This window comes from Alligator sinensis, unplaced genomic scaffold (genome assembly GCF_000455745.1).
Source record: "Alligator sinensis unplaced genomic scaffold, ASM45574v1 scaffold1073_1, whole genome shotgun sequence".
NCBI classification, from domain to species: Eukaryota; Metazoa; Chordata; order Crocodylia; family Alligatoridae; genus Alligator; species Alligator sinensis.
In genome coordinates, this window is record NW_005842539.1 from 313,387 (window position 1) to 333,708 (window position 20,322).

At 40.2% G+C, this 20,322-nt stretch overlaps 1 protein-coding gene across 1 annotated transcript in view; it reads left to right on the forward strand.

Annotated features, from left to right (window-relative positions):
• Positions 1-20,322, forward strand: part of ATRNL1 (attractin like 1) — a gene marked incomplete at its 5' end in the record, with an annotated part of 851,278 nt that overhangs the window by 311,315 nt on the left and 519,641 nt on the right. Inside the window, 3 exons of the mRNA XM_006031896.2 lie at positions 17,314-17,408; positions 18,316-18,394; positions 19,644-19,801. Of these exons, the coding sequence (XP_006031958.2) occupies positions 17,314-17,408; positions 18,316-18,394; positions 19,644-19,801 (332 nt within the window). The remainder of the gene's footprint in view (positions 1-17,313; positions 17,409-18,315; positions 18,395-19,643; positions 19,802-20,322) is intronic.

Consider the following 20,322-nt stretch of genomic DNA (forward strand, 5'->3'; position numbering starts at 1 on the left):
GCAGGGTGACAAAAATGATTAGAGGCCTGGGAAACATGATTTATGAAGAAAGGCTGAAAGAACTGAGATTATTTAGTCTGGAGAAGAAAAGACTGAGGGGGATTTGATAACAGTCTTCAAACACGTGAAGGGTGGTTATGAAGAGGGTGATGATGGACTGTTCTCTGTGGCAGCTGGGGATAGAGCAGGAAATAATCAGTCTTCAATTGCAACAAAGGTTGGGTATTAAAAAGAGTTTTCTAACTATGGGGGTGACTCGGCATTGGAATAGGTTACCTGGAAAGGCTGCGGGATCTTTGGAAGTTTTTAAGAGCAGGTTAGATAAATGCTTGTCTGTGATTGTTTAGACAGATGATCCTACCTGCAGCAGGAAGTTGAACTAGATAACCTCTTGATCTCGCTTCTGGCCCTATTTTTCTAAAATGTTTATGCCAGTGAGGTTGATCATTTCTATTCATGTCTGGTGGACTTTGAGATGAAAATTAAGTATTTCCAGTCACTTTTCACAAAAGAGGAAGTGTTTGCCCCAACTTTTCAGTTAAAGAGCAAAAAGCCTCATTTAAAGAGCAAATCTTCTATAAATATTGACTTCTTCATAGTGCAGAGGTGAAGAGAATCATCCACTGGGGTTCCATTTCTTCTGTCTTGGTTATTGCCGTTTTCTTATTTTAAACAAAACGATGATTTTTCCCCTAACTGCCAGCCCTGCAAATTAAACCTGGGATCTGGGAATGAAGCTGTGTTTTCTCACGTTAGTCTTCTCTGTCCCTTTGCTGTCTGTATAATACAAGTTCTTGTATTTGTTCTTTTTATCTGATTTTCTGTAGGTTAAATGAGCTATTCATTATACTTCTGCAACCCTTCTGGTATAAGTGGAAATCCAAGTGATTGAAGGCCGGTGTTCTGTTGATATTTAGTGCACCATAATAAAATCCAATTCTCTCTTCCTCTCCCTCTCTCTTTGGGATGAATTAACACTTTGTTGGTAACAAGTTTTAACTGATTTTTATTCCTATTACTAAAATCGGCAGATGAAACTCTGAATATACACAAGGGAGTGTGTCTGTGAGTGAAAAGGTATATATGTCTTACCGTGCAGAGCGGTAATGCTTTGCCTTACTCGTATCTATTACAGGTCATTGTTTTAGGATACGTCATGAGTGCACAGCAGAGTATTTTGCTTTTAGAAAGTATTATATAGTGCACAGCTTTCTGTTTGGTGTATGGCACTGTTTCTGTAAAGAATACACAAGGTCTGTGAGACCTCACTTTTCAAGACTGCAGTGCTCTTTCTACACAGTCTTCATTTGCCCTCCTCTTTGATATCCACTGTGAAAGAGGAAAATTCCTGTAGCACCAACCTGCCAGAATTTCAAAGAGAGCTTGCAGTCACAAACTTCGATTCCTTTTGAGGAACAGTACTTAGTGATTACTGGAAGAACATGTTTGTATTATCTTGTAAAGTGGCCATTGGGATTCCCCAAAATAGAAGGAATCCAGATGTTAAAATTATTCCAGACTTAGCTGAGAGTAAACCCAAAATTGAGGCATCTCAACTTCAATTTGTATATTATGTTTCCAACAGTATAAATGCTACCCAATTAACAACGGAGGGTGGGTTGAGCTACAAAGACATGGGTTGAGCTACAAAGCTGTAATCTAGATCTGAATTTTCCTAACATGGTTCATCTAATTAATGAAAGCAGACTTTGGGAATTTTTTTTTTTTAAGACTGAGGAATGAACTCTACAGTTGCACATCTGATATCTGTGTATCTAGCACATGGGCAAAGTGTGTGTCACTCTGCTTTCTACTGTCTGATCCAGCATAAGATAAGATAGTTTACAAGCTGATTCCAATTGATTAGTTGGTACCTGTCTTTGCTACAGTGTTGAATACCCAGGATGCAAATGCTACGGCTGATCCACACAAGAGAAGATTCTTTTCAGATGTGTAATATAATATATACAAATGCTAGACTTTCACGAGAGCTGGGGCACATTCAGAAGGGTCATTGTGCTTTAAAACGTCTGTATTTTAATTTTTTCTATTTTCAGGGTTGTTTTACGGAAATGAATTCGTTTTATAAATAAAATTGGTGTTTATATGTAATTCTGAAATGAATCAAAGGATATTATTTATAAGTGTTATACAGTAAATTGAACGTAGCAGCACTGGGATTGAAAATACCATCAAGATTTGACTCGCCTCACTAACTTTCTGAGAAGAAACATCCATTCTGTTAGGATAAAATGTTCACAAACAATGATTAAGTTTGGTTTGGTTTTTTTAAAAATGTGACATTTTTGTTAACAGAACAAGCAAATCATATCTACCTGCTGTGCATATTCAATATCTAGTTTAGGAGTTAAATAAAAATCAAGCTATACAGCATGGGTCCTATTACAAAGCAAAAGTGTACTATGTAGTACAGCCATTGTAAACATTAGAGTTTTAAAACTTTAATACTTGGGTCATTATCAGTAAAATTTCAGCAGTTAATGTCTGTTCCTTCTTTAAAGTTGAATGCAAAATTTTTCCTTCAATTTTTTTTTTGTTATACATTTTCCTTTATCTTCCTTTTAGTTCATGGAAAATTCCTGAAACAAAGGAAAGTAATGGGCAGAAATAGGCCTAATGTGCTAGTTGTGTATGTATATGCTCTTACTAGTTTTAGGAAACTAATACAGTTTTTATTGTTATGCAAATGATGGTAAACCTTTAAAAATTCTTAAGTGATTTATGAGCATAAATCCCAGTTTCCAAAGTGACTTAGGACCTGATTTTAGGGGTTTTTTGACACCTAAGGAAGCAGATATACAAAAGCACCTAAATGGCTCTTTACATCAATGTGAGTTAAGCATCTAGATTTTTTCTGAAAAGCATGATCATCTGAACATCTTAAAAAAATAAGGTCTATGGACACTTTGGATCTCAAATTTCTTAGTCAGAGAAACTTATAGCTTAATTTTGTCAGTACCTAAATCAATTTAGAAAGTGAGAAATAGGCTCATAAATCATGTAGGTGCTTTTGAAATTTTATCTGAGATTTCATTCCGTCACGCATTTTTAACAAATGACATCATGCAGGGTTATCTAGTTTAGCCAGCTGCTTTATGTAATGTGTAGTTATTCCGGTGTACTACAGTATTTTGTTCTACATTATTAATACATACTACATTATTCTGCTAACTTAAAACAAAAAGTAACTGGTTAGTTTCCAGAGCTGTTTGACTCAGCTAATAAGGTGCTATTTTTAAAACTTCTTTCTTGTAGCATTGTATGAAATTTGTGCATTTATAGTGATACCAATTTTGTCTTAAAAAAATGAGGCTGGAATGGACTAACTGCTTATCTAGTGTAATCCCCCGCTCAAAGCATGATCATCCCATCTAAGCCATTCCAGACAAACATTTATCTAACCTGCACTTCAAAACTTCTAATGGCAGAGAGTCAACAGCCTCCTTAAGTAAAGTTTTCCAGTGCAGAACTATCCTTATACTTAGAAAGTTCCTCTTAATATATAATCAGAAACTTCCTTTTTGCAATTTAAACCCATTACTACTTATCCTGTGACCGGTTCACAGGGAACAGTTAACGTGGTTTTAATAATGACCCAATTTATATTTGAAGATGATTATCACATCTCTCCATCCCCATCTTCTCTTCTCTAAACTAAGCGATCCCAGTTCTTTCACACTTTGCTCATATAATATTTTCTAGATCATTCAATATTTTTGTGTTCTCTCCTGGTCAAGTACTCGCAATTGCAGATGAAGTCAGCTGGGCTTTGAACATGTGTATATATAGTTATATAATACTAAGTACTCTGAAAAATCAAGTATTAGACATTTGAAATTGGGCACCCAAAATTAATGGATACTGCTCAGTCCCTCTGTCTCAGTTTCTTATTTGTAAAATGGGAATAGTAAGCCACCTTCTTTTTACAATGGTGCTGTGACAATATTTTCATGAACATTTGTGAAGCACTCAGATACTGATGAGCATCATAGAAAAAAGCCTATGATAGATTTAGTATCACCTTCAGAACATAGTTTGAACAGTGTGTAGTAAAAAAAGATTTGTAGAGATACACTTGGATAATAAGATAAAGCAAAATATTGTTAGACATATTAAGCAGAATCATAGAAAATAAGGGTTGGAAGGGACTTCAGGAGGTCATCTAGTCCAATCCCCTGATCAAAGCAGGACCAGTCCCAACTATGTCACCCCAGCCAGGGCTTTGTGTAGCTGGGTCTTTAAAACCTCCAAGGATGGAGATTCCACCACCTCTGTGGGTAACCTACTTCAGTGCTTCACTATTGTCTTTATGAGAGAGTTTTTCCTAATATCTAACCTAAACCTCCCTTACTGCAACTTGAGACCTTTGCTCCTTGTTCTGTCATCTGCCACCACTGAGACCAGTCCAGCTCCATCCTCTTTGCAACTCCCTTCAGGTAGTTGAAAGCTGTTTTTATATTCCACCTCAGTCTTCTGTTCTCCAGGCTAAATAAGCCCAATTCCTTCAGCCTCTCCTCAGAAGTCATGTGCTTCAGCCCCGTAACAATTGCCATTGTCCTCCACTGGAGTCCCTCCGATTTGTCTGCATCCTTTTCTGTAGTGGGGGCCCCAAACCTGAAAGCAGTACTCCATATGTGGCCTCACCAGTGCCAAAGAGAGAAATTATCACTTTTGTCAATCTGCTGGCAGCATACCTACTAATGCAGCCCAGTATGCCATTAGCCTTCTTGGTAACAAAGGCACACTGCTGGCTCATATTCAACTTATTGTCCACTGTAACCCTCAGGTCCTTTTCTGCAGAGCTGTGCCTGCTGCTTAGCCAGTTGGCCTATGCTGGTGCATGGGATTGTTCCATCCTAAGTGGAAAACTTTGCACTTATCCTTGTTGAACCTCATGAGATTTCTTTTGGTCCACTCTTCTAATCTGTCTGTCTCCCTGAACCCCAGCCCTACCCTCCAGCATATCTACTACTACTCCCAGCTTGGTTTCATCTGCAAATTTGCTGAGGGTGCATTCCATCCCATCTTTCAGGTTGTTGATGAAAACATTGAACAAATCCAGCCCAGGATTGACCCCTGGGGCACTCCACTTGATACTGGCTGCCAGCTAGACATCAAGGCATTAATTACTACCCTTTGAGCCTGATGATCTAGCTAGGTTTCTGTCCGCCTTACACTCCATTCTTCCAACACATTCTTCGTTAGCTTGCTTACAAGAAAGTTGTGGGAGACTGTATCAACTGTTCCAACCTTAATTTATAGTCATCCTTGATTCTGACAGTTCCTAACTTTTGAGTGCTTTGCTTTGCAATCCTAATAACCTTATTTTAAAATATTTTTGATGCAATTCTGTCTCTACTAGGCCTTTATATTCAAGATTGATTATGGTAGCACTGCCATTTATCCCACTAGATTTTCAGCTCTCTGGAGACTTCTCTTTAGTCTCAATGTGCATTTTTATGTGTTGATCCACGTGTTGTGGGGGGCAGCATCTCGTGTGTCAGCATCCCTATACTTCAGAATGGTGGGGGGGTGCTTTCTCTAAAGTGCATTGAAAGAACTTTAGTTAAAGTGCGCCCCCACTGCCATTTTGAAGTGTGGGGATGCTGATACAAAAGATGCGGAGACTATTTGGAGTGTAAAACTAGCACACTCCAGCAGACTCTATTTGAGTCTGCTCCAACATGCTGTAATTACAGGGTGTCAGAGAGGTCTCCTGGCTTATCTATAGGCACCCAGTCTGTTCTCTGGGACTTTTAGCAAAAAAGAAAAAAAAAGAAAGGGAAACAATGATAAGAAATATTTTACTAATAGTAAAATAGAGTAGGTCTATTCCCTGCTGGAGGCGTGCACAAAACTCCCATTAACCTTATCAAGAATTGTCTGCTCTCATCAAAGAAAGAAAATAGCGCCTTAAAAATAAATAGCAATGCTGAAATTAAACTATTGCTTTAAAATTTATTTTGCTATTTAATTAAATGGCTGCTTTCTTTTGCCTAATTATTGTTGCACATGTTCTTATTACTGACATTTTGAATTGTTTCTCATGACTCTTGCCTGCCTTAACTGAGGAAGTAATAAGAGTTCTTTGTAGAATTCAAACCAAACTTATGAAAAGGTCACCACAACGATAAGCCCTAGCTGTCTTTGGTCATAGAAACTGTTGATATGGTGCTCTGGTTCCTGTTGCCACTGCTATATCTGTATTTTATACAATGGTTGTTTAATACAAATTTCTAAACAGCCCTGAGAACAGAATCAAAGGCTTTGTTCTTTTAGCTGAGTTCCCTCATTGTTCTTCTGCAGTCATGCTGTTTCTGCATCCTCTCTTTCTGGATCCATGAATCTTAAATCTTTCCTGCCCAGTGACCTAGCTTCCGTAGGTCAGATGTGGGGAATTTCCCCACCTAAGCTTGCCTAATGACTGGTAGTTAAGGAACTCTCCTGGGTGGTAGAAAGTGTGGATTTGACGTTCCTGAGGCTAAGGACAGCGTAGAATCCAGGTCTTCTGCTTCCTGGTTCAGTGCATTATTATCTAGATTATATGAAAGCTATTATATCACCATTGCATTTTTTGAATGGAAGTGGCCATGACTGCTATATTTTGGTCCTCATGTGTGGGTAGGCTTAGAGCATATACATGTCAGATTTGTCTGCTAAGGAGGCAGAAGAATGTGTGACATGCATCCCAAATGAGGTTAGGTGTGGAAAAGGTGTTGAGCTGCTTGGCTCTGCTAACAGTGTGGCAGTTCTAGCCCTGCATAGAATAATTATGGTTACCTAGACCTGCACCTTGTTTTTTTCCTGGAAAGTTATTGGAAGCCAGTGTAAATTTTGGAGCACTGGTGTAATATGTTTCTGGTGACCCATGTATATCAGAAGGCCGCTTTCTGCACTAGCTGTAGCTTCTGGATGCTCTTGAAGGATAGCCCCAGATGTGCATTGAAATAGTCTAGCCTTGAGGTTATAAAAGGAATTATGATGGTAGCCAGATCCAAATCAGAAAGAAAAAAACACAGCCTTCTCACCAAATGTTTTTGGTAAAAGGAGTTCCTAGCACCTGTAGAAACCTGAGAATCCAGGGGCAGCAAATGATCTAGAAGCACCTCAAGGCTTCAAATCAAGGGGAGACTGAAACACATTGAGAATAAGTGCCCCAGTCATTCCCAGGTCATGATGTCTGCCAGCCACCACCACCTCTGTTTTGTCTAGTTTCTGCTTCAGCTGGCTTGCCTGCATCCAATCCTCAACTGGAGCTGGGGATTGGGTAAAGAATAAGATTGTGTAGCCCAGGTCAGATGATAGCGGTGGATCTTGGTGCCATCAATATACTGATGGCATCTCACTCCAGCCCTCCACGTGATCCCATCAAGTCACCTCAGATATATGTTGAATTGGAGGGGTAACGCGATGGAATGGTAGTGGACCTCACAGGAAGGGTCTGGAGGGGAAAGTAAACACTAACCCATTCCCACTCTGTAGGGCATCCTTGCTGGGAAACAGAGGAACCAATTAAGAATGGTACCACAAATCCTTACCAGGTAATATAACCATATTATGAGCACCTCAGAGTTAAGTCTATCAAAGGCTGATGAAAAATCTAACAAAAATCAATGGTCCAAGCAAAGATCATCAACCAAGGCCACAAGTGCCATCTCTGTACTATACCCATGACAAAAGCCCGATTGATAGGGGTCCAGGGATCTGATAGCATCTAGATGTGCCTGGAATCATTGGACAATCACTCATTGGATGATCTTTGCCAAAAAAGGGATGGTTGGATACAGGACAATAGGTGGTTGGGTAGTCAGCATCAGGAGAGGGCTTTTATAGTAGGGGCTGAACCATGTTATACTTTTGTTTTATATCCACATTATCCTTTCTTTGCCATGGTATAGATGAACAGTATCTGTAAGTGTTTATGCTTTATGATGAAAATAGTGAAGGAATGCAAACAAACATGAAAGTGGAATGAAGTAAAAAAAAAAATATAAGTACAAATATTTTCCAAATATATTTAGTCTAAAGTAAATAGGCAGTTGTCTGCTGCATAAGATTTGAGGGTTTTCTACCAATGGCATAGTGGAAAATATATATAAAAAAAGAAAAATATCTTTAAAATGTCATACTTTTTTTTTTTATAAAACATCTAAAATGTCAAAAGTTTTTAAAAAGAAAAGAGTACAACATCCGGTTTTTAATGTCTCATACTCTTCATTAAAATGTGTTCCATAGTTAAGAAAGAAATCTATGCAGTGTGCAAGACATTTAACAGCCTAGTCTTTTTAGAAAATCATTATAGCTAATTAACACTTTGTGAATGAAAAACGTGCTGGGAATAAATTTGGACTGGGCGGGGGAGAGGGAGGGAATATGCTCACAACAAAGGCGGAATCTATGGCCTGAATAGAATTATGATTTTCCTTCTACATTTATAAATGCAGAATGCAAAGAAATACAATAGGTTATTCACATCCAATACAAATGGGTATATATATGTAATGATACAGTAATCACATGTGCACAAAATTGAGCAGGCTTTGAAAATGACCATAGTTGAGGTGAGATACCCGCTATCTAAATAAAGCAGTGTAAGAGTGTCTTTTAGTTGCCATTGCCAAAGCGGCAATACAGTAATGGTTGTATATGATGTACAATCACTTTATTACAACACACGTTTTCACTCTTATCACCAAGGTACAAAGATTACTCTAGAAAAGTCTTACTTTCCATTTTTCTGGAATCATTGCAGGTTTTCTTCATAATTAATTTGTTCTTGTGAATGTCTTTTATAAACACAGAAAAAGCTCATGACGAATCCCTTTTATTTATATAAAGGTTATGAATACTTAAGTCACTGTTGGTTTGATCAATTGTTGCAAAAGAAGCAAAAACACATAAGAATATATCCTGAGCTAATATAAATTCCTTGCTGTAAATATGTTTTCATTCTCATCTACAAAAGCCAGTCAACAATTTAGGTTGTTCGTACTTGAAATTCATATTTAGCTATTCATTCCTATGAGAGAGTTACGTGAGGCTTTCCTTACTTGCAATGGACTGAGTAGGACCAAGAGCAGGAGAGTATTGGGGAGAAATACTACCATTGGCTGCATGAGTGAAGAGGCCCATGCCAGGGACTAACATAGTCCTGAGAAGAAGGGAAGAGGGTTTCCTTAGTAACAGATCTCCTACATCACCAGTTCTCTCCTCAAAGTCCACTGCTGCAGTGCAAGCTTACTTAGACAGTTAGGCATATTTCCATAACAGCTCCTCCCTAGCTTCAGATCAACCACTGTGCAGTTTAGCAGTGTAATTTGTTGCCCAGGCCTCTTTCCATAATAATGAAAGGGCCTATTATGACTACGAAACATTTTGTAGTTTTCTGCTGCAAAATGCTAGAGGACTGAAAAAGTCATAATTTTTAGGTGAAAAATATCTTCATTATGAATTCTTAACCTAGACTTGCTTCTTTCCGTTTTGCATGGCTGTCCAGGAATAAGTTAAAAACTCTTTGGCACTTTTGAAAGAATTACAAGGTAACTTCAGTGCTATAACTATCTGTCATCTTCCTGAATAAAGCAGGTTATAGTATTCAAGGCTATTTGAGCTCTTGCATATATAATCACCACCATTATGGCTATCTATCTTTGGCCTTGTACAGACCTTGAGTTTCTCTTGGGAGAACAGCTGCCTTCCCAGGAGAAACCCTGAGTGTACATATACTCAGACTTTTCCCCCCAGAATAAAAATGACCACTCTGGGGGGGAAAAAAATAACTTGGAAACAACCAGAGTTAAATCACTACCGGAAGACTTTCTCCTGGGAGAGCAAATGTTTATACACGCTGTGGTTTCTTTCAGAAGAGAACACAGTATTCTAGCATCCTCCCCCTGCCTCCCAGGGAAACTGTGGCTGCATACACACATTTAGATCGTTCGGGATAACTCACCTAGGTTTGTTTTCCTGTGAGGAAAACTTCCCTCTATAGACGTTCAAGCAGAGAAGCAAGGTCAGGGAAGGAAGTGAAGTGTTGACATAATAGGGAAGAAAGCGGGGAAGGTCCGTCCTATGTACAGTAGGGCTGCATGAAGCTTTGGTCACTGATTTGATTCAGCAGAGATTTGACCTGATTTGGCGGCCGAATCTCCGAATCCAAATTGACTTGAATCAGGAAACCCATTAATCTCTCCAAATCGAACCAGAAGCCTCTGATTCAATTCAGAGAGATTCGATGATTCTCGGACATAAACACAGCTTTGTATGTTTTTTCTACGTAACTCAAGGTACCAGGTAGCTTGTAAATGCTGAGATGGTGGGGCAGATGAAGCATCCCATGGGAGTGTGTGTGTGTGTGTGGGGGGGGGCCCAGCATGCTTGGTGGCAGGCCCAGAAGTGGACCAGAAGCACTTCTGGTCTACTTCCTGGTCTACCACAAAACACGTGGGGGACTCCCCTCACCACTCCCTTGCTCAGTGACTGGTGCCTCCTGAGTCTGGGGGGGGACCCCAGGCTCCCCCCACAGCCAATCGCTGAGCCGGGAGGTGCGGGGGGGAGCCATCACCAAGCACATGGGGGGGCCCCCCCATGCTCCTGTGGGATGCTCCATTCACCCCACCATCTCAGCGTTCACAAGCTGCGCCTGGTACCCCAAGGTACATAGAAAAAACATATAAAGTTGTGTCTATGGCTGAATTTCTGATTTTCTGAATCAGAATTAAACCTTCAGATTTGGATTCGGCCAAATCAAATTGGGACAGTGATCCGAATCAATGAATCAAATCAGTCCCCCAAATCAGGCTGAATCCGAATTGAATATGGCCTGCTTCGCACACTTATAATGTACAGAGCTCTTCACCCTGAACTCTCTGTATTGTGTTCCAGCCCAGCAGGGACCCACGCTTCCCGACACCAAAGTGCTGCAATCAGGGTTGAGGTTACCTGCGTATGGGGGAGAAGGACAGGTTGGCTGATTGTGATGTGTCCTGAGTGGACTCCACGCCACTGAAATAACCAGGAGCAGAACACACCCCCTAAGTGCTTCAGTGCTGGGCTTTTCCAGCCTAAAACACTCATGTGGCCGGCGGGGGGGGCGGTATGCTCTGCTCCCTGCTTGGCTGAGACTAACACGCACTCTTCCTGGCCCTGTGGGAGAGGGTGCATAGAGTGGGATATCGGGTTTCTCTCACACACTCTTTATTTGTCCTGCCTCACAGGACACAACAAACCCCATAAATTACAGCTTGTGCAAAGGATACAAAACAGTAAAGAGTTAACCCTGGAGTTCCTTCGCAAATATTGAGAGAATACCCTGGTTTGGTGTTGTCGGCACTAGCCTGGTATCCCTCTTTCTGTCTCTCCATCTGTTTTTCAGTCTTTGAGCTTGAAATTCCTCTGGGCAGCCAGTTATCTCCAGCAGCTGGCTCAATCTTCATAGGCAGCCATCACCCACTTACCACCTGCACTTGGGCTGCAATCCCTGGTACACATAGCCAGCTACACCCTGGAACCTGAAGCCTGCTACAGGGAGCAAAAAGAACCAAAGCACAGTGGGATTCTGGAGGACAGTTAGCTGCCTGTAGAGGCATTCTTTCTCCTGAGAGGTCACTACACAGGTTGTTGCCAAGTTATATTTCTCCCAGAGTGGCCTCATTTGCTCTGGGAAAAAAATTATAAATGTCTGTACACTCATGATTGTTCCTGAGTGAGCAGGGGCTTTCCCTCGAGAAACTACATGTCCAAACCCAGTGTTGCTTGCTGGACTCTGTTGCACCAGCAGGGAGCAGAGAATGCCCCCTTCAAAATCCTCACCTTGTGTTGCGGGGAAAAAAAGAGACTGACTATGGGCAGTCTGGGTCAGCCAGTCAATGGTTGCCCTATGCACTGCTGCCATCTGTTGCCAGGCAGACTAAAGGAGCCTGCAAAGCACACTGAGATATGTACGCACCCCCTTCCCATCTCCCTCTGCTCCTCTTCCCTCTGACTGCACGGTGTCAGCACTGCAAGCTCTCCATTCTTCAGGGCCTCAATATTCAAATGTCAGTAAACACGGCTCTAGGTAAATTTTTCTACCAGGAGAACAAACCTAGGACAATTCTCTCAGACTATTTTAATTTGTTCATGCGGCCTTATGTACCAGCAATGTAGTGATTATTAATTAGTAGCCACATAAAGCAATTCGGGATACCTTGAGTATAAAAGAAGCCATATATCACCAGTTTTTATTGTCTTTGGTAATTTAATATATGACTTATATGTTGTTGATGCAATTCCAAGGAAAAATGGTGAAGTTGATTCTAAATTGTTCCAGATAGTAAAGTTATATTTAGTTCACCGTCATTTACATTGGAATAAACATTTCTTTCCTGAAAGCAAGCTCCTTTCGTTTTGGCATTTAACTTCGCAAATTTGAGACGTTACTAACATAAGTGATCTGACATACAGCTAAAGGACAAAAAGACAGCTTTATGGTACAATAATGAAAACTAAACAATCCAAAGTAATACAGAAAATATGCATTCCCAGGAAAGTATTTTGGGGGATGACAAATAACTTCATTTTTTACAGCTTGAATTTATCTCTTAAACCTTTTTAAGCTATGTGCACATAAGATGGCAAAAATTGATCTCACAGGCATGTGGTTTGGAAACAGGACTCCAGGATCTGTTTCCAACTTATGCTATTGTCCTGTTATGCAATTTTGAGCAGACAAGTTTTATTTTCGCTAAGTTTCTGCACCTGTAAGAGTTCTCAGCCTATGCTTAATAGGGGTTATGGTGTTTTTAAGCTATATATTTGTGTTCTACAGATTCCAAGCTTCTCAGCCATCTTTGGTGTATCATGGAACGCCTTGGAGGCATGTTCAGACAAGGTTCCTTGGATGAATTTGATATCTTTTGTTAGACCAACCCAGATGGTTGGAGAATAGTTATTAAGCAAGCTTTTGGGTTCAAAAACCCTTCATCAGGCTAAGGAAGTATCAGCAGTTGGTGTGTGCTCTTCCTGGATGGAGTGAAAAGTAAAGAAGCCAGGGGCTGGGCTGGGCTGGGCTGGGCTGGGGAGTCAGTTGCCAGGCAGATTGTAATGTATCAAAAATCCGATGTCTATGTTTAGTCCCTGATCTCTAGTATCCAGCAGGTTGGTGAAGTGGAGCTCATAGGCTTGTCTCTGGAAAGTGTTGTGTAAGTTTCCCTTGAGGATCAGGACTGAGAGATTGGAGAGAGAGTGGCCCTCCTGTGAGAAATGTGCCCCCACCGGTAATTGGGTGTTTCTGTCTTTGATAGATTTCCGGTGTGCGTTCGTTCTGGTGCGTGGTTGTTGTCTGGTCTCTCCTACATATCTTCTATCAGGGCATTTGGTGCATTGGATGAGGTATATTACATTTCTGGAGGTGCAGCTGTAAGATGCAGGGATGCTGCTGGCTCTGTTGTGGGGTGTAGTAATAGTGGGGGTGGTGGAGATGTGTCGGCAGGTTTTGCATTTCTTGTCCTGGCACGGTCTGGATCCTTTCGGTGTGTTCTGGGCTTGAGGAAGTTTGCTTCTGGTGATGAGGTTAGCGAGGTTTGGTGCTTGTCTGAAGGCTAGGATGGGTGGCTCTGGGAAGATCTTTTTAAGAATAGGGTCTTTTCCTAATATGGGTTGCAATTTTTTGAGGATTTTCCGTACAGGTTCAAGGGAGGGGTGATACGTCATAACCAGCGGTGTGCGATTTGTGGGTGGTTTTCTTCTGTACTGCAGCAGTTCTTCACGTGGTATCCAGGTGGCTCTTTCAAACGTGCGATCTACCTCTCTGGAGGAGTGTCCTTGCTGGGTGAAAGCCTTTTTAAGATTGGTGAGGTGGAAATTCCAGGTGTTCTCTTCAGTACAAATGCGGTGGTATCTGAGGGCTTGGCTGTATATCACTGCTTTTTTGGTGTGTTTCGGGTGATTGCTGGTTCTGTGCAGATATGTATGTTGGTCTGTGGATTTCTTGTATACTGTGGTCTGTATTTTACCCTTCTGGATACTGATCCTTGTGTCTAAAAAGGGGATGTTGGTGTTGGAGTATTCTAAAGAAAGTCGGATGGAGGGATGGTGACTGTTGAATTTCTGGTGGAACTCAATCAGAGATTACAGGTTCTCACTCCAAATGATGAAGAGATCATCGATGTACCTTAGACATAGTAAGGGTTTGATGGTGCAGTTCTTGAGGAAGTCTTCTTCCAGGTGACTCATAAAAAGGTTGGCATACTGTGGGGCCATTTTAGTGCCCATAGCTGTTCCCATCATCTGGAGGAAGTGTTGATTATTAAAAGTGAAATTGTTGTGTGTGAGGATGCATGTTTAAATTTATATTAGCCTGTCCCTTATGGCCTATGGAGCACAGTGGTCCTCAGAACATCTAACATGCTTAATCATAACTTTTGAGCTAAAAGATGGTGAACTGTTTTTGTTTATATGGATCACTATGGGGTCCTGGTTGAAAATGTTCCTTTGCTTTAGTTTAATTAGAGCCAACCAGTTCCCTTCTACACAGCCTTCTCATTCCCCTAGATCTGCACTTTACTCAAGCTCCTCTTTTTCATTCTTAAGAGGTGGCTGTGAGAGGCCTCTGCACTGATTTGACTGTACCAGCACCTGCCATTGTTTTCTTCTCCAGTCTGAAACCTGCCATATTGGACTGTAAAGTGTGAAGTTTCATATAAGGACGAGACTGCCTGTAGTACCACACAGGGGGTGCCTTTACACATGCATTTGATCCGGACTAAGTATACTCTGGTGTAAGGTACTCTTGAGTAAGTGCTTTCAGGAAGGAGTCTACACATGCAGGGACAGTGGGGGAGGTTTGCTGCTCTTTGCATCAGGTTTCCTGCAGGCCTGCAATGGGCCCCTGATGCCACCGGGAGGAGCTCTAGGCATCCCCTGGGTGCTAGCCCAGGGGCTGGCAGGGAGTAGTGGGCCTAGAAGACAGGAGTCTCCTGGCTCCATGGGGCTGCCTGCTGCTGGGGTGAGGATAATGTCCCCCCCGTCCTGGTAGCAGGGAGCTCCTGGCCTGGCACCCCAATCAGGGTTAGGGAACTTGGAAAGAGCTGCAAGGGAAGGGGCTGCTAGCTGCCCCACTGGTGGGTGGGGGCAGAGGTCTGGGACCTGTTCCACACCTGCAGTTCTTTCCAAACCTCATGACTCGATCACCTGACCAGGGCATGGGGCTAGGACCTTCCCCTGACCAGGACAGTTCCCAGCCCCTGCCCTGCACACTGGGTGGAGGCTGGGAAGCTTGTTCCTTGCTCAGCTTTGTAAGCCCAGAGCTGGGGGCGGGAGGGTGGAACAGGTTGGAGAGCTTGTTCCCCACCCAGTTCCATGAGTGCAGAGCTGGGGGGCGGGAACAGGCTGAGGGGCTTGTTCCTTGCCCAGCTCTGTGAGTGCAGAGTTGAGCAGGGAACAAGCTCCCCACCCTGTTCTCACAGTCCCGGAGCTGGGTGGGGAATAGGCTCCCCTGCCCCTGCCAGCAAGGAGCTCCCAGTGCCACCTCCGTGACTGCGAGGCTGGTGTTGGGAGACACTTATTTCCTAGTGTCGGCTCTGCAAATGTGGGGCCAGTGCTGAGTGACCCTTATCTCCCAGTACCAGCTCAATGCACCCCATGGTTGTGGAGCAGACACTGGGAGATGAGGGTCTCCCAGTACTGGCCCTGCAGTCATGGAGCCAGTGCTGGGAGATAAGGAGATAACTATCTGCCAGCCACTGCTCCCTGATCACAGTCTCTGAGCATGAGGCTTGGCGCTCCCTGCTGCTGAGACAGGGGCACATAATCCCTGCCCAGGCTCCTGTAGCAGAGCCTGCCCCAGCAGCAGGCAACTCCCGGGGGCAGGAGCCATCTCCCATCCACTGGTGGATGCCTGACCAGGATCAGATTTTGCTCCCAGTCACGTGTCTACATGAGCGCTACTGAACTGTTACTAATCTCTAGTAAATTTGCTACTTGCATTTGCAGGTAGCAAGTTTACTTGGGATTAAGGAAGTTTACTGCGTGGTAAGCATATGCACGTGTAGATGCACATGCTTACTTCGCAGTAAACTATGCTAATGTGAAGTTAAGCATCTCATGTAGGCATGCCCTAGGAGCAGAAATAGGCCATTGACCAGAACAAAACTGCCTTTGCTGAGTCCGATTAAAGTTTTGCTTACTCTAACTCCACCTTCAAGCTGCTTAATAATTGATAGTTTTGAGTTTATAAGAATATGTTGTATATAACTATGAGGTGGCAATGGCTAGCAGAAAATTAGAGAGGGAGTAGTAGAGGACTTTACATTGGTGAATGGTAGTTATTGATGTCTGAAAGTAGTATAAAATGAAACTGCTAGGCAGCTTCCACTCCCTTCCTTTATTTTAGAAGTCAAGAATACTGTTGACCAAATAAATATGAGCGAGAAAATCATGACTTCAGTGAAGTCTGTAGTCATTTTCACATTTGTTTCAGTGGGACCAAGCTTTTACTGTAGAACTGTAACCCATGATTTTCTGCAACAGATACACTAGTATGAAAATAAAAACAGTTAATTCCAGTGTGATGCTTTATTATGAGTCGTATCATCGTGGTATCATAGTTGTGCACTGTATTCTGATACTGTAGATACTGTTTTGTTTTTTTATTTTTCAGTATTGTATAGATAAATACCGTTAACTGCTATGTTACTCAGCTGTACATCATAGTAAAATACAAGCTATTAAAGTATCACAATACAACTAAAACTTTTTAATGCTTGTTAACAGAATACTGAAATAATTTTAGTACAAAAAATAGTCCTTATAAGACACTTTGAAATAACTGATTAACTCAAGAGACATGATGATGAGGATGTTTTTATATTGGTATCAATACAATTCGATACAAATAGCTGCTTACATTTTTATGCTGATTTTTATTTCTTAATTTAGGTTATGCTTGGTTTCATACCTGTTAACTACTCCAACACACTAGTGATGGGTACATAAACATCAAAATCCCAAATAAATACATACATACACATATACGTGTATACAAGTGAAACTAGGGTCACACATTTCCTGTTGCAAGAGATTTGTGTACAGCTGAATGATATTTTGTGGTGAGTGTTTTTGTGCGGTAATTGAGAAATTTTCAACAGAAGATAATTATGGCGCACAGATTTTACAGCAAAGGCTCCCTTTCTTAGGGTGTTTGACGTTGTGATCTGTTTAAGGTGTTGTGGGGGAGGAGGGATGGTGTTTATTTTAAATATATCTGCATCTGGACTCTACTTGTATTTTGTTTAAATTCTGTTTTGCTTACAGACAGCCTTTTGATTGACTACCAGTTTACCTTCAGCTTATTACAAGAGGACGATCGCCACCACACTGCCATAAACTTCATAGCAAATCCTGAACAGGTGAGAGGATATAATTAAACAACCCCAGTATAAATTCCCAGAACAAAAGAGATGTTTTTGCTCATTGTATTTGATTATGAGTTTAGTTCTGTCAAAGTACCGATCAAGCATTAGAGCTAATCAGATCTGTTGAAATCATGGAAAACTTCTATTGACTCCAATAGAAAGCCACTTCTCCTCTTTCTTTAGCTTTGTGCAAAGATAAACAGATAGCTCCAAATTCATTCTACAGATGGCTGATATTGCACTTTTCTTAACCACTCCTATCAAGTGTTATATTTCTGCTGTCATTTTTCAGGCACAATCCAGGCAAACTAAAATAGGTTTATGTTATTTTCCTCCCTAATGAACTATAATTTTTAGTGACTTGCTGAGACATTCCCTGTTGCAAGACATTTGTATAAAATGGAATGATATTTTGTGGTGTGTGTTCTTGTGACCTCCTTGAGACATTTTCAGCAGAAGATAATTATGATGTTATGGCACAAAGATTTTACAAGGAAGGCTGCTTTTTAAAAGATGTTTGATGTTTTGAGCTGTTTAAGGTGTTGTAGAAGCACCCGCTTTGAAAACCAGCAAGACTCTGAACCTGTGGCCTTAGTTGGCTGAGAGTGATTTAAAAGAACTGGTTAGACATAGTTGGGGTGGCTGTCTATTTGAAATTAAATTAAATAAAGGTTTGTTGTGCAACTGAGGGATCTGTGAGTGTTTGGTAGTTACAGTGTTAATAGTTGTGTCCTACCCCCATTCAAGTCACAGAGAGGTTTGCCATTGATTTCTGAATTTCACCCTAATATTTACAGTCAACAATCAAGGAAGGAAAATTAAAAAGCTGCATGTCCATCAAAGGTACAGTCGGCTCGTTATAACTTACATTAGTTGTAATATATGTTTTCTCTCTGTCTAGTCGAACAAAAATTTGGATATATCAATTAATGCATCAAACAACTTTAACCTCAATATCACATGGTCTGTTGGCTCTACAGGTAAGGAAGCATTTTGTTATGATATATTTTTCCCCATATGATCTCAAGATCCTTTAAGGTTTTTTTTTAACACGATTGTCTTTGTTACTAATTTGAATAATAAAACTTTATAAAATGTATTCTTTTTCTATTAGCATTATACCATTATTAATTATATTACTTAAAGCTCAGATAATAATTTGCAATCTGAACAAAGCGTCATTAACATGTTAACTTTCTCTCCTATTCAATTAAAATTACTTGGTAGGAAATGCTTGTACTCTATTTAAATTTAAAAAATGGCAGTGTTATGAAATGCTGTGATTTTAATTAAGATAAATTACTTCCTTAACTACTGGGGGGACTGAGATTTTAATTTCTTTGTTTCAGTGTTCAAGCTAAAAATTTAATTATTAACCTTAACATTGATATCAAATAATAAAATTCTTCTGTGTATGCTGATAAAAGGAGCTGCTTATCTCTTTTTCCCCAAACTTTAAACCCCATTACTCTTTTTGCTTTAATAAGGAAGAAGAAAAGGTTTATTTAGAAAGTTTTTATGAACTGGTTCTGTTGACTTTCTGAAAATATATCCAAGGAGAAGCAAAATGCTTACAAGTTAAACTGTACATTTTAATGAATAAAACCAGGCGTTTAAAGAAGCCCAAGAACTTCTGTATTTTGTTGCATCTATCTGTATTTTTGTGCGGTATTCAAAGCTTTATTTTAAAATACCTTTGCTAGCAAATTCTGTATTTTCCATTATCTTCTATTTACTTCACCAAGTCAGCAGTGCTATGATCAAACAGAATTGGTGAGAAGCCTGATGGTTTACAAGAAATGATATATGTTTATCTGGTGTATTATTCACATTTCTAAGAACATTTGAGACACGATACCAATATTTTAAAATGTAGACAAATTCACTTTCCACACTTTAGTAACTTATGAATTTTTATTGAAATGGGATGTAAATTACTAGAGGAAACTATATTAGCTGTGTAGTTAACCAGGATACATTTGCTATAAAATTCCTATCCAAGTATATCTCCCCTTTATTTTATGATTCATTCATAATTTTCAGAAATTGCGGTAGGAGTTTGTGTGAATTTTCTGTGTAGGTGAAATATTACTTGTTTAATGTGTATAATATATAGAAAAGGTTGCTGAGTCACTGGCTCAAAAGTAAGGAAACGCCAGTATTAAAGTTGCCTGTAGTAAACTACTTTGGTTCTTTTTATGATAATGTAATATTCATTTACATTTTTAGCTGGAACAATATCTGGAGAAGAAATTCCTGTTGTTTCTAAGGCTAACATCAAAGAATACCGAGATAGTTTTTCTTGTGAAAAATTCAACTTTCGAAGCAACCCAAACATCACATTCTATGTATACGTCAGCAATTTTTCATGGCCAATCAAAATACAGGTTAGTGTATATATTGACCAATTCAGTTTTCTAGTGATTTTGATTGGGTATCGTGAATGAATATTTTCATTGCTCCTGAGACTGTCAAAATTATTCCGTACACTTTTATTCTCCGGGGTTAGATGTGCTGTGTATATATATTTTGTCTTTCTGCAAATAGGAATACTGCCAAGTGGCTAACCACTTAACAAGTAATTATTCCTAGTAATTTATACCTCATTAATTGCAGCCTTTTGTATTCAGGACAGTTTTGTTTACAAATGTTTATACAAAAAAGAACGAGATTTTAAAATCCAGTCTTATTTTATAAGGGAAATATTTGTGAAGAACAATATATATATAATGTTGTTGGTAGATTTCTGGAAAATCATTATTTTTTTCTTAGTTAAATGTTTAATGTCTATTCTATGCTACAGTTCTACAGCTTGTATAGTAGACATGATAAAGTTTATTGGATTAGTATTCATTTTATCTTTTTAGATCTAGGCTTAATGCTCTGACTTTCTTTTGATATCAGCAGG